This window comes from Ahaetulla prasina, chromosome 4, assembly GCF_028640845.1.
Source record: "Ahaetulla prasina isolate Xishuangbanna chromosome 4, ASM2864084v1, whole genome shotgun sequence".
Classification (NCBI taxonomy): Eukaryota; Metazoa; Chordata; class Lepidosauria; order Squamata; family Colubridae; genus Ahaetulla; species Ahaetulla prasina.
In genome coordinates, this window is record NC_080542.1 from 19,755,265 (window position 1) to 19,771,366 (window position 16,102).

The 16,102-nt window shown below is 43.5% G+C and overlaps 1 protein-coding gene across 1 annotated transcript in view; it reads left to right on the top strand.

Annotated features, from left to right (window-relative positions):
- The window catches only part of LOC131196655 (integrin alpha-X-like), an 82,456-nt gene that overhangs the window by 17,094 nt on the left and 49,260 nt on the right, over nucleotides 1–16,102 (top strand). The window contains exons 7-12 of the mRNA XM_058179722.1: nucleotides 236–381; nucleotides 2,470–2,623; nucleotides 4,447–4,597; nucleotides 6,459–6,544; nucleotides 7,161–7,290; nucleotides 13,606–13,748. Coding sequence (XP_058035705.1) covers nucleotides 236–381; nucleotides 2,470–2,623; nucleotides 4,447–4,597; nucleotides 6,459–6,544; nucleotides 7,161–7,290; nucleotides 13,606–13,748 — 810 coding nt within the window. The remainder of the gene's footprint in view (nucleotides 1–235; nucleotides 382–2,469; nucleotides 2,624–4,446; nucleotides 4,598–6,458; nucleotides 6,545–7,160; nucleotides 7,291–13,605; nucleotides 13,749–16,102) is intronic.

Consider the following 16,102-nt stretch of genomic DNA (forward strand, 5'->3'; position numbering starts at 1 on the left):
CACCACTGGTGTGTGTGTGTGTGTGTGTGTGTGTGTGTGTGTGTGTGATTGTAAGCCACCTAGAGTCATTGATTGAGATGGGTAGCTATTGATATCTAGATGTTATATTAAACACCTGGTACTACAGCAAGGTAGACAGCCATATAAATTATCAAATAAAAAATATACTTTTTTAAAAAAAGGAGGATAATTCTTTCCTTCCTTCTTCTCTCTTTCTTTCTCTCCCTTTCTCTAGTTTGGCTTGTCCCAGTACTCCGATAGCTATATAGAACATTTTGACTTTATCCTCTTCAAAGCTACCCCAAATCCAAATGACTTGATTAGACCAATCAGGCAGATCAAAAGAGCTACTCACACAGCTACGTATATCCAGAAAGTGGTGTAAGTATTCATTGGTTGGTTCTTCTTAATTTAACACAACATGTTGGTGTTTACTTCAGCTGCTTAGCCCAGAATGCTCATTTTTTACTTGCATTTAAAAGAGGATTTAAAAGAGGATCCATGCAGGTTGTGGTTTTTTTAAAAAAACCCAGTTTTTATTGCACCACCACAACCTGTTCCTCTGGTCCTGGTGACCAGATTGGATTATACAACATTATCCTGGGAGACGTATATTGCTTTTACCTGATTTTGTTTATCAAGCCTTGAGGTACCCCACTGCATACTTCCTTCCATGTAATTGCAGGACCAGGACCATATATTCAATTGCAATTCAGAAGATTGATTAATCAGGTCTTTTTTATTATTATTATTTGCATTTATACCCTGCCCTTCTCCGAAGACTCAGGGCGGCTTACACTATGTTAGCAATAGTCTTCATCCTATTTGTATATTTATATACAAAGTCAACTTATTGCCCCCAACAATCTGGGTCCTCATTTTACCTACCTTATAAAGGATGGAAGGCTGAGTCAACCTTGGGCCTGGTGGGACTAGAACCTGCAGTAATTGCAGGCAGCTGTGTTAATAATAGACTGTCTTACCAGTCTGAGCCACAGAGGCCCTTGCATTTAAAAGAGGATCCATGCAGGTTGTGGTTTTTTAAAAAAACCCAGTTTTTATCGCACCACCGCAACCAGCTCCTCTGGTCTTGGTGACGAGATTGGATTATACAACATTATCCTGGATTATACAACATTATCCTGGATTATACAACATTATCCTATTTGCTCTTACCTGATTTTGTTTATCAAGCCTTGAGGTACCCCACTACATACTTCCTTCCATGTAAATGCAGGACCAGGACCATATATTCAATTGCAATTCAGAAGATTGATTAATCAGGTCTGTAGACAATCTTGTCAACTAATGGTTGGCACTAGATAAGAGTTAATGGAATTCAAGAGGGGTTGGACTTGAATCACTTGTGGGAATGTAAGCACTCTAAGTTGATGACAAGCTTAAGTCCGCCTCCCAGCTCTGCCTCTTCTTCTTGTACACCAATACCTGCAAAGCAGTGGTGAAATCTGAACCAGTTTACTACTGGTTCACTGGCCATGTATTGTGCCATGCACCAAACGCGTGCTGTGCCTGCGCATGCACAGTGAGCACCAAAAGGAGGCTTGGGAAGGTAAGTAGAACAGCGCGGGGGAGGGGGTGATCAGCTTTGGCACGCAATCACGGGAACCTTTTAAAAAACTTTTTAAAAGCATTTTTTACTATCAGTTCCAGCGAATAGGTAGTAAAAAAATACTTTAAAAAAGTAAAAAAAAAGGCTCCGACGCTTACAGCTGTGCCATCGTCGGAGCCTTTATTTTTCACTTTCTAAAGTATTTTTTACTACCTACTTACCCGAACTAGTAGTAAAAAAATGCCTAAAAAGTAATAAAAAAAAGTTCTGACAATCAGCTGAGTGATGTACGATCTTCGGAACTTTTTTTTTAAAAAAAAATTACTACTAGGTTTGTCAAACTAGTAGCATTTTTTACTACCAGTTTGGGCGTAGCGGCCTAAACTGGTAGCATTTCACCCCTGATGCAAAGGAAAGTTCTTTTTCACTTCCTAGTTCTAAAAGAGTGTTAATATAAGGTCCCTGGAAGTAGACCTCTATTTTGGTCCTTTACACAGATAAATGGAGCAAACCTATGTCCATCCCTAATTTTTATTCTTAAATTACTTGTTTTGAATATTTGCTAATTTCTCTATAAGATTTTCACTTTTTTTCTTTACAGGGTATTTATCTGTAGATCACCCCAAAGGTGCTTTTTCAAGAGGCAACTGGACTTTCTTGTTATCCTTTGAAGACGTTTCGCTTCTCATCCAAGAAGCTTCTTCCAAGCTGAAAATGGAACGTCTTCAAAGAAAAACCAGAAAGTCCACTTGCCTCTTGAAAAAGCACCTGTGGGACAGCCGTGACCTGGATGACTGAAAATCTCCATAGACACCTGTAGATCATGTTTTTCAGAAATTGGCCGGGAAAGAAGAAAGGCAGAGGTTTAACATGTTACTATTATTCTCATTCTTCTTTAGGCGTGAAATGTTTCTCCCCGAAAAAGGAGCCCGCAGTGATGCATCTAAAATTCTTATTGTGATAACCGATGGAGAAAAAATAGGAGATAGTCTAGAATATGAGGATGTGATTCCAGAAGCACAAAGGGCTAACATTATCCGCTTTGCCATTGGGGTGAGAACATTAGCAGAACATTATAGATAGTCCTTGCTTAATGATCAGTTGCTTAGTGACCATTTGGAATTTAGACCCACTTCTGGAATTTGAACAGCTGCACACACACATATCTTACGATCACATGATCGCATTCCAGGTGTTTGATAACCAACTCACCTCTACTACCAGTTGCAGAGTTCTAGGGTCAATGTGACCACAATTTATGACATTTTTACCAGTTTCCAAACTTTTCAGTTAGTCTCCGGCAAGAAACGCCCATATGAATATATCAATTCAATTAATAATCATGGCATTTTCTTTAAGGACCACTGCAAAATAAGTCATAAAATCAGTTCTAAAATCATTTTCTGCATTGCATGAAAAAAGTACATCTTTTCCCTTTCCTTACCACTTTCTATAGAGGGACGATCAAGAGTATCCTGTCATGTTGCATTACAGTTTGGTTTGGAAGCATTACTGCTTCAGACAGGAAGGTAGTGCAGAGAGTGGTGAGGACGGCAGAAAAAATTATTGGCAGTTCACTCCCTTCTATCCAGGACGTAGGACATAAGCGATGCTTGAGCAGGGTCTGCAGGATTGTATGGGACGCTACACATCCTCTTCACAATGTGTTTTCCTTGCTACCTTCTGGGAGGGGGCTTCGCGGTATCCGAAGCAGAACATCCAGATTCAGCCACAGTTTTGTTCCATGTAGCATCAACCTTGTGAACTCTCAAGCTTCTGCTTTCTGCTATGTATTCAAGATGCAGTGATTAATATATATCTATACCTATATATACATTATATATATATATATATATATATATATATATATATATATATATATATATATATATATATATATATATATATATATATATTTGTTTTCTGAGGTTTTCACGGGTGTTTGTATATAGGTCTTTGGTTGTTCGGGTTTTCTCCCGTGTAAAATTGGAAGTGTCTTGGCGACGTTTCGACGAAGTCTCATTCGTCATCTTCAGGCTTCAGCTTCGTGCTTCTGGGAGCAATGTGTGATCGCAGCTGTTTCTTCCTTTTAACTGCTAGTGGGGGTTTGAACTGATTGGGTGGGAGCTTGGCTGTGCTCTGATTGGATGGGGGTTTTTCTGTGCTCTGATTGGCTGGGGGTGTGTCCTGTGTTGGTGGGGGCTTGGTTGTGCTCAGTCTAGTCTGTGCTGCAGGGGGATTTGAGCTGGTGACCTGCATAGCTGTTGTTTGGCTTTGTGGTCGTGCTACATCTTCATAGTGGGTGTCAGTCTGCTGCATGAATGGATTGGAGGGGTTTGAAATGGCTAATGTTGCAGCTGCGGTCTGGCTTCTGGTCCTTGGTCGTGCTTCATGATCAGTGTGGGTTTGGGTCTGCTTTCTGGGTGGATGTGCGGTGGTAACATCCTGTGTGGACCTTGTGAGTGTGGGTCTGGTGTCATTCCTCGTGTTAGGGAGGTCACATTTATTTATTTATTTATTTATTTATTTATTTATTTATTTATTAGATTTTTATTTGCGAACTGGTAGTTAAGATAAGTCAATACTACCCCTGGTCATAAGTCAAGGACTACTTGAAAATCAGAACATACTATTTTCCTCTGATATTCCGATATATAGAGAGCTGCTAGCCAATAGGAACAGATGGTAAGGTGGGAATTGTATTGTTCTCTCTCACTCTATCAACCACAGACAACTCTTCAAAAAACTCTTCAAAATGCAGGGAAGGATGACTAACATACATAATCCTTACTATGAGCAGAGTAACAATGGTGATTGGTTTTCTCAATACATTCTCTGTTTTTATCTCCCCTCACCATTTCTGGCATGCCATCAAGGTTGGGGTTAATTTTGCACAAGGACGTCCTCGTGAAGAACTCAACACTATTGCCTCTGAACCATCTATGGACTATGTTTTCTCTGTGGACAATTTTGATGCTCTCAAGGACATCCAGAATAATCTTCAGAACAAAATTTTTGCCATAGAAGGTATCACATCTGATGGTTTGCCTAGAAAAAAATGCTATGTCCTGGGGCTCAAACTGGCAGTTAGAACTCACTATCATAGTTAATTGATGGATTGTCTCCCTAGTAAAAATGCCGAAGAGAGACATGATATGACTGTTAGATTCTGGATCCAATTGCCATGAGGGTCGTTCAGGACTGATTTTTGTGACTAGCTTTCAGCAGTAGAGGCGCTCCTCAATTTATGACCAGTCACTTAACAATCATTCAAAGTTACAAAGGACTCAGAAAAAGTTACTTACATCCAGTCCTCAAAGTCATGACTGCACAATCACGTGATCGTCCCTAGGGAGATAGGGCGGTATACAAATATGATAAATAAATAAAAAAATCGTTATTTACAATCTTCTCTGCCAATTTCCCCAGAAAGTCAATGGGGAAGCCAACGGGAAAGCTTGCAAGATGCTGCCACTCACCAAAGGATTTCTTCTCCCCTTGGTGAATGAGGGAGATTCCTGTGGTGGGCTGGAGAAACAAAACTGGGATCCCAAAGATGCCAGCTTTGTTTCTCCAACCCTTCTGCACATGAAGGGGAGGGGAACTCTTGTGATGGGATAGCAAAATGAAGCTGGGATCATAAAGATGCCAGCTTCATTTCTCTAGCCCACCACGGGAGTTCCCATACACACATAGATGGGGACTCCATCCTTTCAGTCTTTCAGTCCCTCAATTTAACAATCCATGCAGTCACTTAACGGCTCCAAATGAGAACACAAGCATTGCAGTCATTGAGCAAAGTGGTCATGTGGGCATCTCATTTGTTGACCCTCAATGCACAAACGTGCCTACCGTTCCTGTCCTATTGTTTCCTTTCATTATATCCAATTAATATAGTTATTACATACTCATACTCATATATATGCTTATATATTGTATAATTATTTCATGCTTATGCTTATATATACTGTGTGACAAAATAAATAAATAAATAAATAAATAAATAAATAAATAAAATAAATAAAATTTCAGCCTCAGTAGTGGTCATAAGTTGAGGAGTACCAGTATAGGGAGGAGCATATATTGATAGGTAGGGACATAGGTCAGTCCCTCTCCCTCTCCCTCTCCCTCTCCCTCTCTCTCTCTCTCTGATATCTATCTATCTATCTGATATCTATCTATCTATCTATCAATCAATCATATTTATATATTTATCATCTCTATCATCTATCCATCCATCCATCCATCATCTATCTATCTATCTATCTATCTATCTATCTATCTATCTATCTATCTATCTATCTATCTATCTATCTATCTATCTATCTATCTATCTATCTATCTATCTATTGGATAACCATTTGTCTGAAATGGTATAGGCTTTCTTCCCTAAACAGGGGGATGGACTAGAAGATCTCCAAGTTGGATGGACTTTCCAACTCTATTCTATTCTATTCTATTCTATTCTATTCTAGTCTAGTCTAGTCTAGTCTAGTCTAGTCTAGTCTAGTCTAGTCTAGTCTAGTCTAGTCTAGTCTAGTCTAGTCTATTATCCATCCATCCATCCATCTAACCATCCATCCATCTTTTCTTTATTTTGCCAGTTGGAAATGTGACCTGTATCCAGATTTATCTATATTTTGATTAAACCTCCATCAAAATCAATGGAACAAAACTAAGTTGACAGACTACCCAGTACTTGGCCTTCCATTGCTCCAACAGCATTACCTTCCCAAAGCCATTAGGTTGCACCAGGACACTTGCTCGGTATTTCTTTCAGAACTCGATGCTCTCTTCTGCTCTACTGGAGCCCCTTCTATCCCAGCATGGTCCACCCTCTAATCCAGTAAAGCATCTCAGAGCTTGAACTTTGTCTGTCTTTCTGCAGGTACTCAGTCCCAGAGCACTGGCAACATCTCTCAGTCCTTCGAGTTAGAGTTGTCTCAGGAAGGATTCAGTGCCTTACACACCCAGGTGAGTCGCCCTCATCTCAGGTTCCCCGATGTAAATTAGTTGTCGATAAGTAGAAGGTCAGACTTAGACAGGAACATAAAATAGAGAGGGAAAACAATTCAGAATTAAAGGCCTGTGGAAATGAAGATTACTGGACTTCCTTGAACAAAACGTTGGTAGAAGCCTTAATCTTTTTTAAAGCTGAAAGGAAAGTGTCCAGAATTAGACTTCTTGGGGTTCCTGATTTCTAGAAAGGAACTTTGCTTTGACTAATTCAGAGCAGGGGTGGTTTTCTACCGGTTAGTCCTGGTTCGGATAAACCTGTGGCGGTGGCGGTAGGAAGCTCTGCCTATTCACCCAGATGTCATCAAAAATGCTCTGCGCAAAGCAAGCACGCCCACCCATGCGCTACCAATAGTGAACCAGTAGCACTGGGATTTGAATCCCATGTCTGATTCAGAGTAAGGGATTTTTTGAATGTTTGATTTGTTCGAGACATGATTATTACAGGTGGGCTATAGAAAAGAAAAATCGAAATGTCCTGGTGTCCTATGAAAGGAGGAAGGCAACAATCTCCATCTGAAGTATTTGTTTTCTTTTAGTTGACTAACATCTCTGCTTTGCTGGTTCTTTTTAGAGTGGCTCCATACTGGGGGCGGTCGGAGCCTACGATTGGGCTGGAGGACTCTTCCTTTTCAACAGCCAGGGTGATGGGGCTTTTATCAATATCTCCAGCTCCACAAATGATTTGAAATCTGCTTATCTTGGTAAGAGTCACATGCAAACTGTTGGGAGAAATATCCATCTGGTTCAGTTCCAAGCTGGGAGAAAGACATTAGAAACATGGAGGCGGATTGGAAAGATGGTTTAATGATGAACATGACCACCAGGGTTTGTGGTTCTTCTGGTGCAGCTGACAAAATGGAGTAGAGAGTGGGTAGGTTTTTATACCTTATTTAGGCTTTGTATTTGAGCTGCCTGTTCCTGTGCAAGAACATGTCCTTTAATATTCTATTGGCTGTTGTCAGATTCCTATGGGATCATGTAGGGGTTATGTAGGGGTCATAGCTGACTCTATAGGCAAAAGGAAATGTAAATCCTAGGTCCATGATGGCAAACTTATAACACGTGTGCCAGAAGTGGCACACCGAACCATCTCTGTGGACACACGAGCTGTCACCCGTTGCTTTTCCGGGTTCTGGCAGGCCACCCAGCTGGTCTTTACATGCGTGGGAGTGCTGGAAACCAGAAGGGCAGCCACCCGGTGTGCATGCACACGCCAGGAAGATGATCTTTCAGTTTCCAGCATGCATAGGGGCACCGGCCAGTTTTCACTCTTGCATGCGTGCCAGAAATCAGAAGGCCAGGTGGCCGGTGCACATGTGTGTGCCGGAAATCAGAAGATCATCTTCCTGGTGCACTCATGTGCCCTGGGCAGCTGATCTTCCAGTTTCCAGCATGTGCATGTGCACCACCCAGCTGGTCTTCATGCGCACATGCACACCATAAACCAGAAGACCAAACCGGAAGATCATCTTCCTGGAGCACACATGTGCATTGGGTGGCTGCTCTTCCTGTTTCTGGCATGTATGTGCCGAAAAGATTCGCCAACACTGTCCTAGGTGTTTGACTGAGCTAGTTTGGTTGAAGTTTGGACTACTCTGGGGGTGGTGCAATGAAGGGGTTTACGTTCTGAAAGGGGCAATTCCTATTGTGTGTTAATGGCTTTCATCCTGTTTTAGAACTTGGGGGAGGGGTTAATCCTATCCTCCTGCCTTTGTTCAGACTTTGCTGCAGAGAGTTTCAAAATATCCTGTCTTGAATGAATTACCAAATGTGCATTTCTAAAATGCCTCCTCAGTTTTTGCTTGGGGGGGCAGGGAGATTGGGGCTGTTTCCTGCCTCTAGAGAAACATGTTTCGCCATTTCTCATTTAGGGATATATAATATTCTGCCTTTTTTAAAAAAAATATTCCTCAAGATATCTAAGAAGGGGCTTCCCACAAAAATGTTGTTCTAGATCCATTATGGGTGGAAATGCTGGGCAGATTGCAAAATTTATTTGTTCATTTATTTGCATCCCGCCTTCATTACTTTTTCTAAATAACTCAAGCTGGTGAACCTCTGCAAAGATGGCGTCTCTGATATATTTTGAAAATGACAACTTGATCGCAGGAATGGGAAAGCAAATGTACACTGTGTTCAAGGCCAGCTTGATGCTCTTGCCATATAGCAGGGGTGTCAAACTCCATTTCATTGAGGGCCATCCTGTGGCCCGTTTTCAGCCAGCAGAATGCTGCAGAAGGCCATGGAGGCCAAAAACAGGCCACGGGAGGGGGATGACTTGTGTGGCCCATTTTTGCCTAACAGAGGCACCGTGGGCTGGTCCTATGATATTTCCAGGAAGGCCCTGTGGGTCAGATCTAGTCACCCATGGACCGGATGTGGACCGCGGGCCTTGAGCTTGACACCCCTGCCATATAATAATGTGAAGGGTATAATTTAGTCAATGAAGGGTCCTTGGTTCTCTCTGAGCTTGCTTGTTTTCTTGTAGACATTTCATTACCCTACTAGGTAACATCATCAGGGCTAGTAAGGGGTGCTGTTTGCTGTCAGTTTATATTCTGGTGATTTGCCCTGTCGTTATTGGTGAAGGTGGTCTTAGAGATTCTTTGGTTGGGCTGTTTACTGATGGCAGTTTCTTTTCTTTTTTTTTTTTTTAATTGAAAGAGTTTTAAAAAAACAAAAACATTTCCCCCCCTTTTTTCCCCCTCCCTCCCAAAAAAAAAACAAAACACCCCCCTCCCCACCCCTGGCTTCCGGGTCAATCACAAGGTAAAGTCCAATCCAAATAACCACATCCAAAGCTTTTCGTCTCCCAACCCCCTCCCCATTACATAAAATAACTTTCTAATTATTCAAAGGCAATCTGATATTTCTTAATCTGATATCTGTTTTGTAGATAATCAATCCATTTTTTCCATTCAATTAAATATCTTTCCTGCGTATTGTCTTTTAAAAACGCTGAGATTTTAGCCATCTCAGCCAAATTAATAACTTTCAATATCCATTCTTCTATTGTAGGTATCTCTTCTTTCTTCCAGTATTGTCCAATCAACAGTCTTGCTGCTGTTATTAAGTTCAAAATCAATTTAGTCTCAATCCCTGTACAATCCATTATAATTCCCAAAAGGAAAAATTGTGGCAGGAACTTTATCTTCTTCTTCAGTACATTTTGAATAATCCACCAAATTCTTATCCAAAAGACCTTAATTTTCTTGCAAGTCCACCAAATATGAAAATATGTAGCATCATCACAATCACACCTCCAACATTTCGCTTGGATATTAGGATACATACATGATAATTTTTTGGGATCTAAATGCCATCTATAAAACATCTTATAAAAATTTTCCCTTAAATTCTGTGCTTGTGTAAACTTAACATTTCTAACCCAGATTTTCTCCCATGTTTCCAACATTATTGGTTCCTGAATATTCTGTGCCCATTTTATCATACAATCCTTTACCAAATCCTTTTCCGAATCTATTTCAAGCAACACATTATACAATCTCTTTATATGCTCCTGGGTCTGATTTCTAATTTGCTTTATTAAATTTTCCTCCCTTTGCATTATACCAATTTTTTGATCTTCTTTCCATCTAGCACTTATTTGCCCATATTGAAACCAAGTGATGGCAGTTTCTTGATTGGGATGTTGTTTATTTGAATGTTGGTCTGAAGTTGACCTTAGAGTTAATCTATGATGATCTCGGTACTGATTGCTGATGGAGAGGTGCTGATGGAGAGGTGCATGTGCAGCCAGCGAACCGGTAGTAAACCGGTTCAGATTTCACACTGCTATAAATGCTGTTAATGTCTACATGTCTATTGATCAGTGGTGCAATTCAGCTGGTTCTGTCCGGATCGCAAGAACTGGTAGTGGAGACTGTGGGAGGCTCTGCCCACCCACCCAGACATAATGCAGGACTACTGCTCATGCGTAGAGGTGATGTATGCGCACGTGACCACACTCACATTTGCGAACCAGTAGGGAAGGTAAGTGAATCTCACCTCTGCTATTGATGGCTGATTTATTAGAGTGCCAGGCTTCTAGAAATTCCCTGGCATTTTTGATCTTGTCTGATCTAGGATTGTCACATTTTCCCAGTTGAAACTATGGTTAAATCTGTCTTTATGTTGTGACATTAACGAACTTTTGCCATGTCTTCGGATTGCCAGTTGGTGTTCCTGGATGCAGTCTTCTGCCTGTTTGTCCTACATTGTGGTTGTTGCAATTCTTACAATGTATCTTGTAGATGACGCCTGTTTTTTCTTCTGGGTTGCTGGGTCTTTTGGTCTATTTAGGATGTTTTAGAAGGCTTTAGTTGGCTTGTGTGCTACACTGATTCCATGTGGTTGTAGTAGTCTATTTGTGGTTTCTGAGATATACTTGATGTATGGCAATTTAATTCTTTTTAGGGTTTGTGTTGGTTGTGTTGTATTGAGTTGAGTGGTCAGGGACTTTCTGATAAAATTGCTGGGGTATCCAGAATAGAATAGAATAGAACAGAACAGAACAGAACAGAACAGAACAGAACAGAACAGAATAGAATAAATAGAACATTAGATTGGAGTTGGCTAGTGAAATATTAAGAGAAGAACATATAATAAATATTGATTTTCAGTATGTAGACTATGAGTATTTTAAGATACTTTATAATGGTAAAAGATAAAGGTTCCCCTTGCATATACCTGCTAGTCATTTCCGACTCTAGGGGGTGGTGCTCATCTCCGTTTCAAAGCCGAAGAGCCAGCGCTGTCTGATGACGATTCCATGGTCATGTGGCCGGCATGACTAAATGCCAAAGGCGCATGGAACGCTGTTACCTTCCCACCAAAGGTGGCCCCTATTTTTCTACTTGCACTTTTATGTGCTTTTGAACTGCTAGGTTGGCAGAAGCTGGGACAAGTAAGGAGAGCTCACTCTGTTATGCAGCACTAGGGATTTGAACCGCCGAACTGCTGACCTTTTTAATTGACAAGCTCAGCATCTTAGCCCCTGAACCACCGCATCCCCTAGATACTTTATACATTGGTCTTATTTCTGTAAAAGTTTAGAGAGATGATAAAGGGTCTGAAAGCTAAATCGTATGATGAATGGTTGGGGGACCTAGGTATATCTAGTCTATCGAAGAGAAGGATCAAGGGGGAACATTATAGTTGTCTTTCAGTACGAATGGGTCTGTCACAAAGAAGAGAGAACTGACTTATTTTTTAGGGCACCAGAGCAGTGGTGGGTTCCTACCGGTTCTACCCAGTTCTACCGAATAGGTAGTAACTTTAGGGACTAGTTCTCCGAACTGGTAGTAAGGGCAGCCTGGCCACACCCCCGAACCGGTTCCCCGGTCGCTGCTTGTACAGCGAAATTTAACAGCCATGAGCCGTGCTTTCCTCCAAGTCCGAAAAGCTCTGTGCAGAGAAAAGCTCCTGTTTCCCTCTGCAGCCCACAGCACTTAGGGGAAAGCACGGCTCATGGCTGTTAAATTTTGCTGTGCTGCACCAAACACTTTCCCATAAAGAGTAACAAAGGAGAGAAACAGCCGCTGACCTGGAGAAAGCAGCTCTGTGCTCTCCACTGGCTATTTCTTCCTCTTCGCTCATCCAGCACAGCGAAATGTAGCAGCCATGAGCTGCGCTTTCCTCCAAGTCAACTCCGGAAAGATCTGGCTGGGAAGGGTTGCTTCTGTCTGCCGGCTCTGCCAGCTCAGGGCAGAGGACTCAGCTGCAACCCAGACAAGCTGAGGAACTGCGGGGAACCTCCTGTGTGTTGCACCCACTCTCAGACTTCTCCTGTGCTTCCCTGCTGCCAGCGCCTCCTGAAGCCGCCGCCATTGGAGCTGCAACAGGATGGGGAAGCCCAGTAAGCTGGGTGCCTGAAAATGGTGCAGAGGTGCGGGCAAAGGCTGGGAGGGGAGGTGCAACACACAGGAGGCTCCCCGCAGTTCCTTGGCTCATCTGGGCTGCAGCTGAGCCAGCGGAAGCCATGCAGGGCAGGGTGAGATGGGAGCATGCTAACCTTGCCCTCCCCAAGTACCGAACTCTGCCGTTGCCATCGCCCCTGGCCTGCTCGCTCCAGCTGCAACCACGGGGAAGGCCCATCAGAGGTGAGAAGGGGTGCTTTTTGGCCAGGAAGGGCAATGGAGGGAAAGCTGAGATGACCACTGCCCCCCCACCGCGTCCTGCCATGCATATGGGGCCGGAGTGTCAAAAAAAAGTGTCAAAAAGTCCCAAAAATTTTTGCCACCATTTTGGTAGGCGTGGCTTGGCGGGGTGTGTGTCATGTGACTGAGTGCGTGAGTGATGTCAAGTTGGCCACGCCCATTCAGTCATCTCCCCCCCCCAGCCACATCCAAAGAACCGGTAGAAAAAAAATTTAGAACCCACCCCTGCACCAGACGGCAGAACAAGAAGTAATGGGTAGAAGCTCATCAAAGAGAGATACAACCTAGAAGTAAGGAGAAATTTTCTAACAGGGAGAGCAATTAATTCAATGGAATAGCTTGTCTCCTACAACTGTGGGTGCTCCATCACTGGAGATTTTCAAGAATAGACTGGACAAGCATTTGACCGGGATGGTATGGGACAGCTGCCTTGGACAAGAAGACCTCCGCAGTCACTTCCAGCCCTATGATTCTATGTTCTATGAGGTGGTTGTATTGTTAATAACTCTGTGCTAAAATAAAGTCACTTTTTGTTATATTTGTTTGAGGGACTTCGCTTGTTACTTTATTGTTTCATAATTCCCTTTTGTGTTAATTTGTGTTAGAATGCACGACGCTGAAACTCAAATAATAAAAATATTATTTAAAAATGTAACTTGAGGATATAAGAAAGGGAGATCTAGGAACTGTTCTTACTGCCATGGACAGTTGCTTGTGGCTAATTTTAATCCTGGACTAAGCACACTCCAGAAGCATCCGCATTATCCCTGCTAGTTGAAAGTGCCTTACATAAAACTGTAAATAAGTTGTGTGCCTTTGTTTCATCCTCTTCCTTGTTTATTCTTGCGTCCTCACCAGGTTATTCAATTCAGGAAGTTCAAGTCAATGGACAGAGAAGCTTCGTGGTGGGAGCCCCACGTTATCAACATGTGGGCAAAGTGGTCTGGTTCGGCCAAAGGAGAGGACAGTGGAAGCAGAAGTCCGAGCTCTCTTTAAAACTGGTAAATGGGCTTTTCATGACCTGCAGGAATGATTTAACTCAAGGCTGTCAGACTCAATTTCATTGAGGGCCGCATCAAGGTTGTGTTTGACCTCGGGGGGGCAGGGTGTGTGTGTGTGGCCAGGGTGAGAGTGGCCAGCTCGATGTCACTCATTGAGGCTCCATTTCTCCATGTCAGCCCTCCAAGGCTCCGTTTCTGGCCACAATGGCGTCCTCCAGTCCTCTGCCAGGGAAAAGGGAGCTCGGGTGGGCCGTGCGAGGCCTCCCCAAACCAGGGGTGAAATCCAGCAGGTTCTGACAGGTTCTGGAGAACCGGTAATGGAAATTTTGAGTAGTTCAGAGAACCGGCAAATACCACCTCTGGCTGGTCCCAGAGTGGGGTGGGAATGGAGATTTTGCAATATCCTTCCCCCAGGAGTGGGGAGGGAATGGGAATTTTGCAGTATCCTTCCCTTGCCACACCCACCAAGCCATGCCCATCAAGCCACACCACACACACCAAGTCATGCCCAGAGAACCAGTAGTAAAAAAATTTGAATTTCACCATTGCCCCGAGCTCCCTTTTCACTGGCAGAGGCACCATGGGCCAGTCCTTCACTGTTTCCAAGGTTTCCCGCAGGCCAGATCTAAGCACCCCATGGGCCGGATTTGGCCCACGGACCTTGAGTTTGTCACCCCTGATTTAACTTGTAAGTATATTTTGATTGGGCGTATGAGGAATTCTCTCCTCATAGCAGCCTTCTGTTTGAGAGCCTGTCACAAAGAAGTGGGGGGGCAATCTTTTCTCCAAAGCTCTGGAGAAAAGACAAGAAGTAACAGATGGAAACTGTTAAGTTTGGGCAATGACGAGGCAGGAGACCATACGAGTGACAACAGCTCTTTAGTTTATTGTGACCCAGCGAAAGACCAACAGGCAAAACCCCTCTTTAAATACTATTTTGGCTGAGGCATCAGCCAATCAGCAACGTGCTTGTTCCCGCCCAAACTTCCCTCCTAAAGTTTAAATACATAACACTCTTCCCCTCCCAGAACGCATTGTGCCACTTTTTTGCATGGAATTTGCATGTTATTTTTCCACATAGTCACGCAGGTAAACAGGGCGTCTCCTAACTCTTTCTGACCTGCGCAATTAATTCCCTGGGAGTGAGTCGAGCTGGTCGGAGGGACTGTTTGTTCCTCCCAGCTCCTCCTCTGGGCCGTCTGGCCCTGGATTACTTGCAGAGTCGTCCCTGCAGTCTTCTGGAGGAGCCGGTTGGCGTCGCTGGACTTCTTCAAGTTCAGATAAGTCCTCCGATCGCCATGGGTTTGAGTTAGCTGTTGGTTCAACTATTTGGTAGTCAGGGTCTGGTTGAGCTGTTTCTGGTTTGTTTTGTACCCTTTTTCGTAATTGATCTATGTGGCGCCTCCATACTCGGCCATCCCCCATGTCCACTATATATGATTTTGGACCTGTTACTCCAGTGATTGTTCCTTTAAGCCATGCTGGGCCTTCACTATAGTTATGTGCCCACATTAAATCACCCGTTGCCATCTCCCTGGTTTTTTCCTGTATGCCTTGGTACCCGTCAGGGGAGTATGTTGGGTTTAATCGATCTAAGGGACACCTGAGTTTCCTACCCATCAATAGTTCTGATGGGCTGCGCCCTGTGGCTACACAGGGGGTTCTGTGTTGTACCGCTAGAAAGGTATCAATTTTGGCTTGCCAATCACCGGGGGTTATTCTAGACAGCGCTTCCTTGGCACTGCGAACGAATCGTTCTGCAAGTCCATTCGTCGCCGGGTGGAAAGGCGCCGAGAGGACATGTCGGATGCCCTCTTCTGCTAAGTACCCCTCGAATTGGGTAGCCGTGAATTGCAGGCCTTTGTTGGACACTAGGGTGTCGGGCAACCCGTGTGTTACAAAAAGGTGCTGCAATGTTATAATTACGGCTTCGGCTGTTGTGGATTTCATGAGCAAGATTTCTAGCCACTTTGAAAATGCGTCTACCACGATTAAAAAGGTTTGCCCATGGAATGGCCCGGCAAAGTCTATGTGGATCCTGGACCAAGGACCCTGGGGTTTCTCCCATTCCCTTATGGGGGCTGTTGGGGGTAGTGGCCTCGACTCTTGGCAGGCCTGGCATTTTCCTGCCCTGTCTCTAATGTCTTTGTCCATTTGTGGCCACCACACATAACTCCTCGCCAGGCTTTTCATCCTCACAATCCCCGGGTGACCCACATGTAACAGTTCCAACACGTTTTCTCGCAGTTTCTCCAGAATAACCACTCTATCCCCGCATAACAGACAACCCCCTTGAACCGACAGTTCCGAACGTTTTTTTGTAAAGTCTTTGAACCAATCCCCCGGTGCATCGG